Raw genomic sequence first — 18,023 nt, forward strand, 5'->3', positions numbered from 1 at the left:
TGCATATCAGAAAAATAAATAAAAAAAAATAAAAAAAAAAATAAAAATAAAAAAAAAGGTTCTACTATCCAGCCCAACCGCCGCCACGGGAACGGACTAGGAATCGCGGATTTATTAGTATTTCTTATGTTTTCTTTTTTTTCTTTGATTCTAATACTAATGACAATTTGAGGCCTAGCCTAACAGAGGATGAGGTAATTTAGTCGGTCTAATAGTCTTGAAGGGTGACTTTTGATTTCTTCTGCCGGGAATCCTGGTCTTGTTTTATCTTGAAAGTTGACTGGTGAGAGAGGGGGAGTCTTGATTGGTTGGGTTGTTGATCCTTTCGTGAGGCCGGGATCCTGGGGTGGGCTCTTGGTTGGAGTGGTGTTGGGGTCTGTTGCAGCCTCTTGTCGGACACAAGTCAAGAACCAAACGGCAGACGACTCACAAACGAGGCCCTCCAGCCAATGGCTTCGACCAATTTTAGTCACGCCGCGGGTTATCCGATTAAGCCTTGGTTAAACTCCAGGGGGTGGAAATTTCCGGAGCCCTACACGGCTTCCCTCATAGCTTGAGTTGCTAAACCATAAACCCTGGTTAAACTCCTTTCATCTCCCACTCCCTCCGTTGTCACGCTAGCACGCTCTCGTTGTCACGCTCTCATGACGTCATGAGAGTCGGTCGACGCCAAAGGCTTGAGATCCTCCTTTCATGAGCATTTGCCGTTTCGTTCTTCGAAACACATACGCACACAAAGACGAGAGGGCGATCACAGCTGTTAGCGCTTGTTTATGGTCTTATGGTTCATGGGGGTTTAACGTCCCAAAGCAACTCAGGCTACGAGGGAAGCCGTTGTGAAGAGCTCCGGAAATTTCGACTACGTGGGGTTCTTTAACGTGCACTGACGTCGCACAGTACACGGGCCTCTAGAATTTCGCCTCCATCGAAATTCTACCGCTTGAGATTGGATCGTTCGCGATCTCTCATCTGTGTGTGCGTATGGGCGCTGCTTCCTCCAAGTTTGCGTCTACTTAAGGGTTATGTAATGAAAGGCAACACGCGGTAGCTGTATTACGGTGGGCGGACACCTGGACCGCGCCGCGAAGGCGGGGATGGAAGCTATCACTGAACTTCACGATTTACGTATAACAAGCATAAAATTTGTCGGCACTTTGAGTGAAGGCACTGGCCGACGTGGTTTGACTTGGCTCTCCTCTGCTGGGTGGATAATGACACAGGTTGAAAGGCCTTGGGCGTGTCAGTCGTTCGGGCGCTGACCTTGAAAATTTTCACCAAGGCTTCTCTCATGTCGTCTTATCACGGAATTCGGTCTGCCCGAGGAGCCCGGCATCAGCCTTTGAGGCCGGGGCGAGAATGCGTGCAGAAAATAGGCGAGCCAGAGCAGGCGTCTGCGATTCTTTTCACGCGGCATCAACATTCCATTCGAGGGAGGAGGGAACGCCCCCTCATCTCGCAGCAGCTCACGCGGTTCGAAACTCTCCTTCCTCCTCGGGAAGGGAAAATAAACGTCGCAGCTCCCGGAAGGAGCGCCGGCAACAAAGACTCCTCTTTGAGAAAAGTGCGTCCAGCGGCCGGCGGCGGGGAGGAGCGAGTCCCGTTGCGACGCGAACCGCCCAGCCTGCTGACCCCGTCGCTGGAAGAGGCGCCTTCGAGCCAGAAGGCAAGACCCCCGAAGATTCCGGGCATTCCAGCTTCGCCGTCAATGGAACTGGCCGCGCCAGCTGAAGCCGGAGGCCCGTGGGATGTTTATTATGTGCTCCGCGGACTTTCGCTCTTCCTCGCGGTGGCAGCCCTCCTCCCCCTCTCCCCCCGGAGCCAACGCATTCCTCGCGGCTCGGAAGACGGAACGACCCCCCGCGCGTAGATCCCCCCCGAGAAGAAGACCCCCTCTGGGAAAAAGAGAGCGCGGCGTGCGAAAAGGAAGGCATCCGCGTGATTCGGCGGCGTAGCAAAGAAAAAGCGGGGCTTCTTGGCCTCGCCTTCTCCTCCTCCTCTCCGGTGGCGGACAGGTCCTCCGGTGGGGGCCACGAAACACGTTTGAACAGGAGCGGGCAAGAAACGTGCACGTCGGGACAGTCTCCGGCGCCGCGTCCTCCTATCCGGTTGCTCGTTCCGCGTTTGGACCGAGGCGCGCACACACGCGGCGACCCCCTCGGAGGCAGCGGTCCGCTCTCGTCGCCCTCTCTGCGCCCTGTGGTGAGCCACGTTGCGCTGCGGCTGCCGGCGACTCCGTCCGGTTTCTAGGAGGTGAGTGGATCATCGGGCCTCCTCCATTTAATGAGCGATATCCTCTGGTGCCCGCCTGCGCAGAAATGTTCGGTGTGTCTTCTACTGTTGCACTGTGAGCCTCTGCATCGGAGCGTTGTACTAACCTGAAAGAACCACATTGGAAATGGGGGGTCTTTCAACGCATCAGTTTTGCGTTGGCCTGGTACCTAAACCGTTCTCCTAAACTCCTGTTCGTGGTTTGTTGGGCGGTCCGATATACGGGCTGGACTCGAGCTCGTTGGTCAAGTGGGCTACGTAGAGGAAGTGGCGTTGTCTTCTTATTCCCGTGCCGGAGACGCCAAGATGAGTTAATTGAACACTCCAAAGGCTATTAGAGGTCAACATTCCGCCGTGTCGTCCACGTTTTGAGTTTTGGCTCGAACGCTCGCTCCCATCCGCGCTTCTGGACTGCCCAAACGCTGAACGCAGTCTTCTCCGTGAGCGGCCGTAAAATGCTCGGTCCTGGACTTCCCACTAAGCGCCGCTATTTTTGATACTGCGAGGACTCTAGCGAAGATCGAAACTAGGGCACAGGGACGCGACCGAGTCGAGCGCGCGCATTTACCCCGCGTTCTACCGCACTCGGTTCCTGCTTGCAGATCTAAGGAATAATATTGAGTTCATTGATCACTGATTGATCAATCAATAGGAAAGGAATGAAAGAATTGACTTTTTTTTTTTTCAAGGGCATGTTAAACTTTTTTTTGGAAACAAACCTGAGTTCACGTGTCATTGCTTTTGCGCATGTATCGGCCTGCGAATAAAATAGACTCCAGTGCAACCTATTTATCTGCCTTGCAGCTCACAAAACAGATTAACTATAGGAAGGTGAACACGCGCATGTCTTATGGTGGTCGGAAAAATCTCGGTGCGCTGTCGGTGAATCTCCGAACTGTCAGTTTAGCGCACCGGCTGGACGGCGCACTGAAAGGAGGGCACTGTGAGAACGGAAACCATTGCTTGCGAAACAGTGTACTTGGTGAGATTTGCACCACCACACCGTGACGATCACGATTATGATGGCAATATTAACCTCCGAAATCGGGAAGTATAGGCTAGGTGGCGAAAGCTACCGCCCGGTACAAAGGGTAAAGCCATTATCATCCATCCATCCATGCTGAAAAGTGTTGTCAGGTTCGCAGAGGGCCTCGTAATGATATCGCCGAAGAAACAGTGGCGAGGATAACGAGGATAACGCCGCTTTTTGTTATGCTTCACGCACTACAACAGTCTCATTTTATGTCTGATTCCCACAAGGAGCAACTGTAAATTATGGTTTAAACTCCTATGAAGGTGAATTAATTACTGTTGTAAATTGCTAGACGCGTGTTTCCGTTAAATTTTACTTACTTTGTACAAAATAGTTTTCGTCAATACTTTGTAGCGCAAATTTTTTTTTGTTTAGCGTCTGTCTGTCTCGCTGTTTGTGAAGTTAACTTGCGTCTCGAACGCATTTAGCCGCATAAGTAATCAGAAGATTTTTGGAGCTCGTAGTTAGTTTGCTGCTGATTGCGTTTACCTAATAACGAGTACGTTCTTCTCCTAGTGCAGATGCAGAAAACATATCACTGACGCAGGAAGCTTACCGGAGTCAATAGAACGGCCTGATTTATTCGGGAAGCAACTGCCTCCTCTCCACCGCCGCCTTCTTGAACGAGAAGTGCTCTATTCGGAGATAACACTGACCTCCCTTTCTTTTCGCGATTAAAGCTAAAAATTTGCACCGTTCTAATGGCCTGACCTGCATGCATATTTGCTGTTTCGTCCTTAGCATTAAGGTTATAGGCTAGCGCGAAGGCAGCGTGGCCTTTTGTGCAACGCGATAAGTAAGCGAGTAAGGAACTATTGACATGCCTTGCAGTTATGCTTTCGACGTATCCGCCTTTCTCTCGCTCTGTGCATGCCCAGGCCTGCATAGTAGATTTCAATTAAAAGGGTAGTTACTAGTCGTCACCCGCCTGATCTACGAAGGAAAACTGCAAGGGTTTCTCCGAATCTTCTCAGTTCAAGGAATAGTGGCTCTGGACAGTTGGCCTAGCCCTGACTTCCGCTAACGTTTTCGTTATTAGCTTAGTTGGTTGAGTTATTACTCCCGACATGTGGTAGTCCCGGGCTCGAGTCCCGAAGCTGGACGAAATTTTCGTCAGCTGCAAAGATTCTGAGACCGAAATTTTTCCTTTGTAGCCGTAGACTGAGCTTCGGTTGGCGATGATGTGCAACGCGATGCGAAAAAAAAAATATTTCGACCCGTCTTTCCATCCGCCAGAGCACCCGTGCGCGATTCATATTTGGCACCTTTCCATGTATGTTGCAGCTCTTGACGACGTTGCTGGAAGGCGTGCCCGGCGATGGCCACCACCACCGCGGCGCGATGCCTCGTCGGCGGGACGCTGCACAGACACGCGATATACGGCTACACCACGGTGAGTAGTGTATGCAAGCACTGTGCTAGCCCTTACAAAAAATTTTGTAGACAGTCTATAGACTGTCTATAGATTCTCTCTATAAAGACTATAAACTCTCTATGAACAAATGCTAGAGAACAGCCTATAGGCAATACAAATGCTATACACAGTTTGTAGACGATCTTAGATTTATGGCCATACACTTTTAGTAGACTTTTGTCTCTAGACAGTCTGTAGATTATGAATAGACAAAAAGAAATATCGATAGGAAGGCAACAGAGTCTATAAGAAGTCTATAGACTGTCTATAGACCATTTTTATAAGGGAGTCACCAGCGGTCGGTGGGAAGCAATGGCTGTCGCTCTTTTCTCGTAGAGGGAATCATAGATGCACGGATGTGTATAACCTGCAAAATTTGACACGCACTCATGTCTTCGTTTGTGCTCTACAGAAATTTTATGCGAGCTACTATGTCGGGCATGCTTTTCCATGGCGCTCAAAGGAAAAACAGCAGACAGGAACGAAACAACACTGTGCGGGGGTCGGTGAGCAAATACATCGCTGCTCAGGAACGATACGGCGCCTCAAATCCTCGACCAATACGGTCGACCTATTGTCTCGACGTTGTAGTCCACGGCTCTGCTCCTGCCGCAGCCGCAAGTGGGTGGGTGACAGGCAGAAGGCAATGGACAACTTGCAAAATTGCGGGAAAGCTGACTTACAGGACGATGTTTTCCAACCAAAAACCCTCGTTCACAGACACGTTTTCGCTTCCTGCCCTGCTGCATGAAGGGGTTAGCGCGAGGGGAAATGAGTCAGCAGCCCTGCACTGCGTCCTTCTTCGCAAAGGTGTGCGGGGCTGCCCCCAAATCTGCGTGAACCTGAAGCCCCGCCGGACATTGCCAGCTTTCGAGGTAGAGTGTAAAGGAGAGTCATGAAAAGGTTACAATGATGCATTCCCTTGACGAGTACCTGTCTCGACCCGCTCCTATCGTTCGCGCCCCGGCTCTATTGTGTCCTTTCAACAATTTCCCTCCCATACAGATAGAGGGACGTCTCTTCTTTCCCTTTTCGAAGAAGAATGCGAGATTGCCGTCTGCGTACGAGGGTTCTTGGTTGGAAAATTGTAGAGGCCGCTCGTTATTCTGCAAGTTGTCCATTGACCGAGGCGTTATGATTGTGGGACGGTGCCATCGTTAGGAGAGCCGCATTTGAGAGGCATTTTCGTTCTTGAGTTGTACCGATTATAGCACCCCGAAACCGCACTCCTATATACTGTAGGTAAACGCTCGTTGTTGGAAGGCTGCGCTATCCCTTGCCGCGGCTGTAAACTCACTGTTTGGCAGCGTCTTAGAGAAATGCTGTGAGGCAAGCGGGACCACCAAATGGGGAGCTTTTTGCCATCAGGGTGGCGTGCTCCTCCATGTCGTTGTTTTTAGCAGACACTATTGTTAGACTTACAATGAAGCTCTTGGTGGTCAGTGCATGAGTTGTTGACCTGCGTACCCTATGCAGAGCAAAAGTGCGGCTCCGCCCGCCATGCATGGCGCACGTGTTTCGTCATCCGTTTCTTTTTTTTTTGCTGTTGTCGCGTGAAGTACGTGTCGCTACCCATGGAGTGGATTATGTCTACGCTTGGAACCATGCCACGCACCAGTCCCGTCCTCGTGACTATCGACGGTTACAAAAAACTGCTTCAGTATCGAGTCATATGCGTAATGGAGTCTTCAGTCGTACGTGGCTTTTAATGGACTAGTGTTACGTGCGTGGCCGACAAATAGAGAGCGGTCTCTCTAGAAAAACAAAACAAAAACCGGCACTCGTTGGGTTCTTGGAAAATACAGAAGAGAACCGGGGCGGCGCCTTCGTCTGAAACGGCAGCGCAGCCAAACCGGGTCTGCCCGAGGACGATTTCGTTTCCCACCGCAGGGACGGGGAGGTGCAGTGCGCAGTGCGCAACCCGATGGCTCCGGGGCGGTGGCGGCGAATCGCCGCGCGGAACGAGCGAAGAGCGAGAAGAAAAAGAAAAGCATAAAGCAAGCGTCGCTCGAATGGCCGGCGTTATCATGCGTCGCTGGACGGGGCCCAGTGCGCGCACCTGCAGCGCCGCGGGCACCGTTTTCTCCAGCGCAGCGACGAGCTCGATAGGCATCGTGAGAAAAAAACGGGTTCAACAGCAGCAGCCGTGTTTGTGGAAACGCGCATCGGCCCCAGAATGGGACCGTCGATATCGCGCCGGTTCGACAGCCCGAGGAAGGCGAAGCGAGTGCATGCTACACGGCCTACGCTTGACACGGGGCGTCGAAATAAAGGAGAAAAAAATGCGTCGCGCAGAGACTGCTGCGTAGACGACAGGAAAGCAGCGCCCGTGCTGCAGGGTGCAGTGGCACGAGGAAGCGGAGTGATAGGCGACTGGAATGGAGGCAAATGGAGCCTGCAGAATTTCTCAGGGACCACTAAGCCGCCACTGCGTTCGCCTGTGGCACACATGGGTTCTCCGCATCGGACACCCGAGCCGAGGCGGGAAAGGAGGAGGACTCAGTGCCGGCGAGCGAAAGGTTCTCGTCAAGTGCTTTTACCCCGGGAAGCACGCAGACGCCTGGCCCTCGAACGAGCAAAACAAAAGTGGGCGCCTCCCATGAATGGACGGCGTACTAGGAGACTGGAGAGGGGAGTTTAGTCGTCCTGTTCAAGTCGCGTGCAGCGCATCAGCAGAGAGAGCTCTAAACGTCAAGGCGGAAAACTGCAAGACGCCTTCGTGAAGCGACGGGCCGTGTCGACGAACTTTCACTGACAACAGAACATCGCCGCTGCGGCCTCTGGCTCTAGATGTTGCTGATCACGAAAACAACAGAGGCCTCGGCGAAGCTGCAGTGCCTTATGCTTCAACCCCTGCCCCCATTCGTGGGAAAGTGCGGGTAAAAAGTAAGAAATAGCCAGCGTTGTCTGAAACAGCGTTTGACACCGATTACGTAGCTTTGCAGTTTCCATTGAAGGTGCCCAGAGAAGGTTACGCGAGCAGTCCCAGAGTGTAGTGCTAAACTCTTGAGTAACAGCACGCTCGTGTCACAAATCAGCAGTCTGAACCAGCCACAGTCGTTGTGGGTTGGTCCCGCTGCACAGAACTCACCGTCCGGAGCAGACAGCCGAAGGAAAGGGCGATTGGGGGGATGCGGGAGGGCGTCCCACCACCGTGAGAACGGACGGCATTCCCCTCAGCGGACGGAAGCCGCCTCGGCGAGTGCTTTTGGTCGCGGCATTCCGAGAAGGGAGCGTTGTGTGCTGCGCCTCTTCTTTGCCGGCACCCCCGCCGCGGTCAGTCGGCGAGAGATTTGTGGTTGGCGTATTTGCTCGCGGAAACGCGCATTGGCCGCCCGGTTGCAGTGAACTGGAGTAGTACTCTGTGGCAGCTCTTCGGCCCCACGGCCATGGTTGAGAGCTGAATTTTTGCCGCGGGCTGGCTATGCGATGAACTGTACCCAAAAAGGCAGGCATGAAGAAGAGCAAAACCGCCGCCAAACTTATTCCATTGACCCCGAAAGCACGCAGGCATTCGCGTTCACACGCTTTGTTACTTCCACAGTGGGCGCAACTACCCGAATTCTGATCTTCCTTTTGCCACGCTGTCGTCAATATTATTCGAACGGTGAAAAAAAAAAAAACTTACAATTTTGCGTTTGTTTTTCCTGCTTTTGGATGGTGCGTAAGACATCAGCAAGCATGGATCATCGCATGAAATTCGCCCATGCTTGGTAAATAATTTTAAACTAGATTTCTTCTATGTAGCTCTGGCTTAGATTTCAGCAACCGAACAACGATACTGACTCCAAAACTATGTCGAAATCGCGTGAAACATAAGTACTGTAGTATAATAGCTGTTTTTTTTTTTTTCGTTCACTGCCATTCCGGCTTCTGCAGCCGGCTAGCGTAAGAGTTGGAGCGCATTAAAATGAAAATCCAGCGGTTGTAAGTGCTACAGCTCTTGTATGCCTCACGTACGTGATTTCACACCTACTTGTGATGTCGCAATCACCGCTCAACTACTGAAACTACGTGGAGCGGATTTACGCTGTGGCAAAGACGCAACCATTCAAATAAGTGATTCAGGTGGTGCAGTAGACGACAAGCTTACAATGCTTAACCCCGCCTGCACATTAATACCACCGCAGGCGACTTCAGCGGGCTGGTGATCCATGCTTATTAATCACTAGCTAATCACGCATCATTCCATAGCAAAAAAAACTAAAAATAAAAAACGCTACCTATGTAAAATTTGGTGTCTCCGCTGCTTTAAATGCGGCTGCCCTCTTCCGCCGCCACGGTTGAAGAGGAAGAACAAAAATGCCGGATCCAAGAAGTCTTCCCTCATGTCCTCATGAAGTTGAGCTCAGACCGCTATGTTGGGCGGGCGCCAAGGCCGACCTCTGGGACACGGAAGTTTTCTGCCCGCTCCATCGCTATTATGTCCGATGTAACCGATGCTGTTCGCCAACGACTTCGAGTTCGCCGACGCGAAGGCGGAAAACTGAAAATTGGCGGAACATTACACGCCTCCACTGTGCCGCGACGGAAGGGATGAAGGAAGGAGAGAACGGGGTGCCGTAGCGGGCAGGCGGCGAGACACGACGGAGTGGCTGGTGCCGGAACTCTGCCACATGTTTTATGAGGAAAAGGAAGGCGCAGTAATCGTTGCGCTCTCGGTTGACGCCTGAACCGCACTGTGGTGGAGAAGGAGGAAGTTAAAAGGAGGCAGAAAGAAAGAGGCGCTTTATTTTCGGCCACCTGTGGTTCTTGAACGTGCACTGGCATTGTACATCACACCGGTGTCAGGCGTTTCGCCTCCATCAGCTGTCGTGGTCAACCCGAGTCCTCGAGTTCAGCAGCCAAACGCACTCACCACTGAACCACCGCTACAGGTTCACCTGATCGGTGACGTTTTCATATACATCATGAGGTGTTCTGTCTCTGTTCATGCTGCTTACAGAATGTGCTAGGAGGTAGCCATTTTATGCCGATCGATGGCCGCAACAGGAGACGTAACGTAATGAAGAATCAAAACTACCTGCACGCTTTGTTTGTTAGTTTTTCTCTGTTTTTTTGCGCGCGCGTTTACACAATGAGGATGGCATGTCGGTGTAGCCCTACACGGATGGCCAACAAAAACGCGCTTGCCTTGTGTTTGATGAGATGAAATTCTACTCGCTGTTGTCGAAAAAATGGAATGTCGAAAAAGCCAAACAATGCAAGAAGTTTGCTGGCGAGCAGCTGCATGCTGAAGTGCGTCACGAAAGACATCTTCTCGAGAATAATGCCTCAAGAAAACTGAGCTCATGAAAACAAGACAGCGACGCCAAATGCGAAGAGCGGTAGTGCCCTCGTCTCAGCCTAGCAGACAAATTTTACATTTCTCGCTACTGCGATAACGTCTTTTCAGTTTAATTATTCCAGGGAACTGAAGTGGGAATAGAGCTGGGAAAACAAGGCGCCATGCATGTGCTAATATTTGCAGAACAACCGAATAACAAGTTTAGTAGGTCATTAAGCAGACAAGGGAACTGAAATTACAGGCTCGTTCCCCTATGCTCCTTGGTAACGGAGCAGGTGTGTTTTGTGTCAGGATTACCGCCACGTGCCTGACGATGGGGAATTCCACTCTGGTGGAGTGAAGGCGTTTGCGCTTGGCGAACGCCGTGAAGTCGCCGGCACGCCGGCACGTGAAGTCGTCGTTAAGGCTTAGGGATGAGACGTTTCAGGCGAAGTTCATCGAGGCGCTGTCTGCGATTCCAATACGACCATACGATGGATGACATGTACAGTCGCGGTCAGAATTATCTACCACGCTCTGGCGGCAACCTTCTCTTGGTTCGCGTTTGATAGAAAATGAATACGCTATGCTGCACAGTACGAGGCACACGGGCACGCTGTTCGGCAGCTATGTACAGAACTTTGCAGCAGCGCCCGGCTCGCATTGTTTAGTGACATGAGCTTGTACCACCTGATGCGTGTTGCAACTCATACTGCGTGCGATAGTACGTTCTTTTCGCGAGCTGTAGTCCTGGAACTACGGAAGCTAGGGGAATGCTCAACATGGTTGAGAACATGGACTCTTTCGTTCCCTGAGATCTGCATGTCCTAGGCGAACGTGTCGTACGACACTTGTCACGACGTGTTATGAAAAAAAAAAAGGAGCATTTATAAGGGGGACGCCAGTAGAGGCACAAAACCGGCGCCGCCCGATCCGAGTGCATTGCGCGGGCGCGCCTGTTGGAGGCGCATTCCACCGAGCGGTCGCGCGCAGTGCGAGTGACCAGATGGCAGCGCCGTGGCGGCGGTGCCCTTGGGGGCGCCTTGACGAGCACCTGCGCGGCCGCCGTGGTATGCGCGCTCTCGTTCCGCCGATAAGCGACGGGCACGGGATGTTCCTCTATCAGCCGCCGTGACAGATACGGCGCCAAGCTTTTCTCCATGGACGCGCTGGCTCGCTGGGGCAGCGCGCGACGGCGCGGCCATCGCAAGGTGAGCAGCTTTTTGCGGCTCCCCGCGCTTGCTTCGCTTTTCCCACGAAGTTCTGGACGCGTGAATTAACGAAGCCAGAGGTGCGTGTCCGTTTCCCTCTCCGAACAGTCGTCGAGCGTTGGAGTGTTACCGGCGCTTTCCATTCGGTCGCGTGCGTCGGCCACCGTCGCGACCGACGGCAGCAGCCTGAGTCAGCGGCGACGTTCTCCGCCAGCTTGCGAACGGCGTCTTGGCAGCCCGCAGGGAGTGCAACCCCGTTTGACGCCCGCTAACTCGTTGCACAACGCCCGCGACGCAGACAATGCAGCGGGGCTGGCACCCGCACGCGCTCACCGGCGGGACAACTGCGTCAGTGTGCAGCGTCACACGTTGCGACCTCGTGTTTACGTCTTGTGCTGTCGCGCGGGTCCGAACACCTCATTCCGGTTCTGACAGCCCGTCCTTCCGTCAGCCACTGCACTGCGCGTCGTGTTCCGTCGCCCCTAGTGTGCGCTGCTACAAAACCCGAGGCGCACGGCTTCAGCGCGGTCAGCGAGGGAATGGAGCTGTTCTCGGGCAGTCGCGGACGTTACTGCAGGCTCGAAGCGGACGTCAATCGCTGCGTGAGTTTCCCGCCCTCTCGGCCCGACGGCGAGGGGTTGCGCGCACGCGAGTCAACTTCACGCCCGCCGGTTGCAGTCGCTGCCGGACTCGCGGCGCTCCCGCGACCTTCACGCCCGGAAGGGGGTTCGTGGAAACGCGCCGAAGCTTTTGCCCATTGTCTCGCCGGTGTTCTCTTCCGCGTCGAGTGAGAGCGAAGTCAGTACTGACGCGCGCACCAGAGCGCTCCTGTGGTAGTGTCCCAAGTGTCCGTTGTGCTCAAGACGGTCGCTGCTGCCCTCACGAAGATATGCCCTAGCTTTGACGCTCTATAAAATGCCATTCGAATGCTGTGAAGTCACTGAAAAGCTTATGTGACACTGTTAATGCATGCATGCTGTTTTTGTAACGGCCGTATCTTTTGTTGTACACGTTCTCGGTCGTCTACGTTAGGCTTCAAAATATGTCAGGTACGTTTCTGCCGTGGTGCTCACGTAACGGTCTATTTTGGGAAAAAATGTTTCTTCGTCAAAATCGGCATACGCTTTTCACCGTAGTTTGTTTGCATTGCCTGCGGCTTTTTAATCGGGCGCTTTCTTGCGTCGCTGCATCGCGGAATGAGTGAGAGCCAGTGAGAAGAGTGTCGTACTCACATTTATGCAAGGCGTATCCTTCGGGACCGCAGAATTCAGTCGCGCGTAGCAGTTTGATTAGTGTCCATAACTGCGGCTTCAGAACATCGGCGCTACTTTCAATGTCCTGTTTCATGCGTCTGCTTCCGCGTCAGTTCACTTTCATTTCAAAGCGTTCTAAAGAGCGCTACTCCTTCGTATATTAAGGTTCAGTGCATATTGTGGCAGTTTTCAGTAGACTTCACGCTATCATCTGGACGTAGACATACTCAATTCTATTTTCGGTGCCAGGCCATGTTCTCGCAGAAATTTTCTTTACGCTAAGCGCCGCCTTCAGAGGTTTGAGTGTTCGCTTAATCTTGCCTGCAAAGAAACTTTTTGAAGTGAAGCTTTACCGTTGTTTGATCATCTATAGGTTGTGGACTTGCTTTGAGCGTATTTTCAAAGTTTTATCACAAGTCACTGGGTCAACGTGCACCGATGCTCAGCAGATAGCGCATAGGCCGTGGACGGAAAGCAGTTCCCAGTCGTTCTCGCCAGCAAGTCAGCGGGATCGATTTCGTGCTGGCCAGAGGCGATGCTTGCCTCACCGGCCCTGTGACGCTCGCTGCTTGCCGTGACCGAGATTAGACGAATCCCGCTCTTTCGCGGGCCCTATAATTGGCCGTCGCAAGAACGCTAAGTGCACCCGCGCGCTGGCCGGCCGTCGTGCTTTAACTGAGAGTTTTTTTTTTTTCGCTCTGTACGTTGCTGCGTATCAGACTTCTATTGTCTTAGCATTGACGCTGAACGCCGCAATCCCTGTACCGCAGCTTGACAGGGTTTCGCCCTTCTGCAGCTGCTCACAGTGGAACAACGTGGACAAACCCGGCATATGGCAGCTGCGATCTGAGGTCACCAACCCGTGAAGAGCCGAACGTCTGTGTGCGCGCTTTCGTTACACATGCCTCATTGGCACGTGGTCACATGAATGCTTGCTGACTGATTATAGACAAAGTCCGGCACCTGTGTAGACCTCCTCCGTCTGAATTAGAGGAAAGAATTGGCAGAAAGTAGAAATGAATCACTATTCAGGTAGGAGAAGCGAAGCGTACCAATTAAGCGCCAAGTCTCCGGGCGAACTTCAATTATTCGCCGCGCCGAGGTAGCTGTAAAAGAAGGGCAACGATTTCAGCCCCGTAGGGTATACAGCGCGTTGCTCCGCCACACTTGTGTATGCGTGCTCGGTGCATCCGCTGTTTGATTGTACTTCAAACTTGTATAGCGTAGCTTTGGCTGCATCAATAAAGATCTGAAGGAATAACAAATAAGAAGTGAACGCGATTATACACGGTAATTAAAACGTGTCGCGCGTTATCCCAACTGTTTCAAATAGTTTGCGCTGCTAGAAATGTAGAACGAGCACGGCGCGTTTGTTGTATATGCAGCCGAATTTATATACAGCGTGAATATGAAATTGATCGGACTGGAAAACAGCCATTTATATGCAGTATGTGAGCAAACTATGGATGGATAGATTCCTCAGGGTGGGCAAGAAAGGTAAAGTATAAAAGTGATTTCCTTACCGCACCGAATGATGGCTGCACTGGAAGCACCGTATAACATTCCTCCGAGGTGTTTCATCCATAAACCCTCTGGCGTGTAATATTCACCGACATTTATATATATGTCTTCCCCCGTACCTGTGTAAGCATATCCCCATTCACAAACAGTGAAGTAATTGCTACTCCATTTATGTGTGTCGCAGGCCGAGCCGACCAGCGAGCCCCGCGTGCCCGGCCTGAGTCCCGAGCAGCCCCTCAAGGTGGTCCTGGTCGGGGACACGCGCTGCGGAAAGACGGCGCTCGCCAACCGCTTCGTCAGCGACGCCTTCACCACGGTGCGTCGCCATTACCTATTCCCATTGTTATATGCGTCTTTTTTTATGGTGGCTGCAGGCAGTTTATAAGAACTCAAAACCTGCGGCACAGCACCGCAACTTTTTGCTTAGATGCACCTCATGATCCCAAACCTTATTGTACTTTTTTGCTGTGTTACGTCATTGAGCCTTTCATTTTTGCTGTTGTGTTTTTGTTGCTTATTATTAATTTGTGGCCTTTGTACTTTTTTTTTCTTAATATTTGTACTTACCTATTTTCTGTATGCTCACCCTGCGAAAATCCCTTCCTGGGATTGCAGTATTAATAAATAAAATAAAATAAAATGATCATTCCCAAAAATGGGCACGTATCCTGGGGACGTCGTAGATAAACTGCTCGCAGCTAATTTAGAGCGTAAAAAAAGACTAAAAGGAAAACGTTACGCACAGCAGGGCCTTGCGTTGGTTGGGTGGCGATGTTTGACGCCAAGTTCTAGGGTGCTTTGAAACCTGCTTAGAGAACCCTAGGAAGATGCTGTGTTGTGTCCTTTACAGAAGGGAATCACGAAGCATGTTACAGGTGCTTGCTTGCTCGAGCATTATCTGTGGCGCATGCGCGTACGGGCGCTAGCAAAGAGGTGACTGGAGAAACAAGACTGATGAAAAAAAAAAAAACCTGTTGGAATGTGCAGGACTACACGCCGACTGGCTTCGACCGGTACACGACTTGCGACGAAGCTGCTGGACAGAAATTCCACTTCTCCGTCTGGGACACATCCGGTGAGTGAATGTGAAGTGATAGAAAAACGACAGGAAAGTGATAGAAAACGAATTTTGGCCATTTCGCGTATATGCCTTTCCAAAACCGTATGTCTTTGGCGTGCGCCTAGAAACGCCAACCGGTACACGTCATTCCGCGGCGCACGTGACACATGACCTTGTTCACCGCTAATCCAGCCTAGACAGGACATAGAAGGTCACGCAAGACGTGCGCTACGAAGTCACGTGTACAGGTGGGCGTTAATATGTTGCAGGCTTCGATGAAAGTTATGTCAGAGCTCATTCCTAACTGGATATGCTGATACAGTATATAGCTATAGATGTTGTACCCAAAACTGTGCAGTCAAAGACGACCTCTCCTGTTTCAGCAGAATATCGTAAAGTCGCGTGTTAAGTCACCAGGTGCCATGTGTTCTAGCCTGACCTCGTAATATGAATAACGATGAGGAGCTTAGGAATTTGTGAGAATCAGAGGGCAGCACTTATATTCTATATAGCATGGGCTGTTTAAAGCGGTCTGATGCCAAGGAAACCCTCTTCTGTTTCCGGAGCGCTTACAAAAACCGAAGCTGTTCTGGCGGTTCGCATGCACGGACAGAATAGTCAAAACTGTTCGCGTAGTAGTGCGAAGGTGCTCATGGGGCTCATGGAAAAGACGTTTATTAATTTCTATGCTTATTACATGGTTTTACCAAACTGTCATCAAACATGAAAATAGGAGTTCAATTTGTGCTCGGAATGTGTGGGAAGAAAGCGTAGTACAATAAAGAAAGTGCACCAGTCGAGCTGGTTGCAGACATAAGCATCACCACAAAACTGCGATTCATTAATCATCTTTTATGATGTGCCAGAAGAAAGAATCTCGATGTGCTGGCTTGCACTCCAAATCTTTTAAAGCTTGAGATTAAGCCAACGCTACTATGACACTGAGAGCCCTTCGCCCTCAGTGTCACTAAAACTTCGCTGTGCTATATCAAAGCTGCAGTGATCGTCAGCAATGCTTTTTGGCAATCATTCGAAGCTTGTGATTGGACGTGCGGCTCAGGCCTGTCGAGATCAGCAGCGCTAGCGATACGAAAGTCGAGACGCCTGCTGTTTATGAAACGTTCTCACAATTACACCAATTGTGCCTCACTCGCAGGTTCGGCCGCCTACGACACCGTCCGACCTCTCTCGTATCAGGACGCCAGCGTGGTGCTGCTCTGCTTCAATGTTGGCGCGCCGGAGTCCTTGCACAACGTCATCCATAAGGTGAGCATGGAACGGACACTGCCTCCAGGGCGAAACATGTGAAAAGTGCTAGTGGGAAGCCCCGGCTGACGAGTTTCGGTTCGACCGTCCATGGCCTGAAGGAGGCGCGCAGACCTTGAAAAGGGGGAGAAAACGCGTAACGAAGCTGCCAGATTCCAAGTGTATGCTTTGTATATGTGTAAGCCTATAGCTCGATTATAAGCCGCGGAGTCGAGGCCACATTGTAGAGGCGAATTCCAAACTCAGGTTGTTTAATCCACAGTAGTTAAATGGTGTGATCGCTGACAAACATGGCGTCTATGAACCTAAATCGCTTTCCGAGCGACCTAGAGTCTAAAGTCTGTACGGAGGCGTCATCTCCCTATTTGTACCACACAGAGTATGTCAAGAGGATAAAAGCAGGGATGTACTCATGATTTGTGACCACTTATAATATCTGTGCCTGTGGCCAGCCGTCCGTGCTTTCCGCATCGGTCGGCCCATCTTAAGTCCTGCGTGAAGAGATGCACTCACATGACGAGGTATTTCAGTCCAGTGTGCTCACGGGGACATGTGGCGCTTTGCAGTGGCAGCCCGAGGTCCGGCAGCATTGTCCGGGGGCGTCCCTGCTGCTCATCGGCTGCCAGAGCGACGCCCGCATGAGCCAGCGCGGGGGCTGCGTCACCGCCGAAGATGCCCTGGCGTGGGCCTCGAGGTTGGGCGCCGTCGCGTACGTCGAGACGAGCGCCCGCGCCGCGCCACGCAGCGTCCGCGACGCCTGGAAGGCGGCTGCGAGGGCCGCGCTCGGACCCAACCACCCGGAGTCTGCAAAGGGCCGCGACGCCTCGCCCACGCGACACAAGGCGTGCATCCTCATGTGAAGCACCTCCGCCAGGTGTACCCATCTCCCGTCCCGGACTGCAACTCACTTTTGGCGATGACGGTGCCGGTGTGTGTGCCGGAGAATATGTGACAGTGCCGCTGGGTAGTGCCGGCTGTGCGTTTCGGCCCATCCTCGCATGCCCTCACGTGGTGTAGTTGTGAACGGCAGACTGCATTAAATGATCCCCGTGGACATTCAGTGGGGTCGGAGGGCCCGAACAGTGTCCACCACGGAGCAACGGCACCGCTGCGCTGACGGCGTCGAGCTCGGAAGCCGTGCCGTCCACTGCTAGTCAAGACTGTGAGACTTTTTTTTACTAGTTGACTACGCGTCGCAGTTTTTTCGGAGTAGTATTTTGCCATCTCGTTCACCGCAGTACAAGTTTTTGTGTAAAATAAATGTGTCCCTACCTGCGAAAGCGTGCAACGGCGTGGCATGGCTCATCCTTCCGCGAATGCTTGAAAGCATCGAGTGTCGCGCAGACCACTTCTTTCTTGCGCGAAGGTTGTGTTTAAGGATTTTGTGGCCAAGTTCTTTGACAAGAGCTGTGTACGACGTGGAGCCGATTTCTGAGAGGGGCGCAGCATCAGCAGACGTGATGAACTCTCCATCTTTTATCAGCGCTTCTTCTCGCTTGAAGGGCTGCAGACTGTTCTCAGAACCCCACCCGGGCCCACCTTTATCCTTTGTGCCGGCCAAATAAACACTTCGTATGAGGTTCAACAGTTAACCACCCGAGTGTCAGTCCATTGTCTAATTTAGAGCGTCTGGTTAACGGATGTTGTTCCCAACGCAAGTAGTTATCGGTTGATGCCTCGAAGCAGCTACTCGACACGTTGTCATTGATATACGTCTTCTGTTTGTGAGGA

The 18,023-nt window shown here is 51.9% G+C and overlaps 1 protein-coding gene across 4 annotated transcripts; it reads left to right on the top strand.

The window, feature by feature from the left end:
• Positions 1-1,977: 1,977 nt before the first annotated feature.
• Positions 1,978-17,580, top strand: LOC149341204 (ras-like GTP-binding protein RHO). Of its 4 annotated transcripts, XM_089543144.1 has the most exons (6): positions 1,978-2,250; positions 4,586-4,694; positions 14,151-14,282; positions 14,954-15,041; positions 16,183-16,292; positions 16,859-17,580. In XM_089543144.1, exons 2-6 carry the CDS (start codon positions 4,620-4,622, stop codon positions 17,150-17,152), a joined length of 699 nt encoding a protein of 232 aa, XP_089399270.1. In that variant the 5' UTR covers positions 1,978-2,250; positions 4,586-4,619; the 3' UTR covers positions 17,153-17,580. The 4 variants fall into 4 exon arrangements, with proteins under 4 accessions (XP_089399270.1, XP_089399272.1, XP_089399271.1 ...); XM_089543146.1 differs by lacking the exons at positions 1,978-2,250; positions 4,586-4,694 and adding an exon at positions 11,037-11,192; XM_089543145.1 differs by lacking the exons at positions 1,978-2,250; positions 4,586-4,694 and adding an exon at positions 11,450-11,794.
• The last annotated feature ends 443 nt before the right edge of the window (positions 17,581-18,023 follow it).

Source organism: Amblyomma mixtum, chromosome 5 (assembly GCF_055824585.1).
Source record: "Amblyomma mixtum isolate Tamu chromosome 5, ASM5582458v1, whole genome shotgun sequence".
Classification (NCBI taxonomy): Eukaryota; Metazoa; Arthropoda; class Arachnida; order Ixodida; family Ixodidae; genus Amblyomma; species Amblyomma mixtum.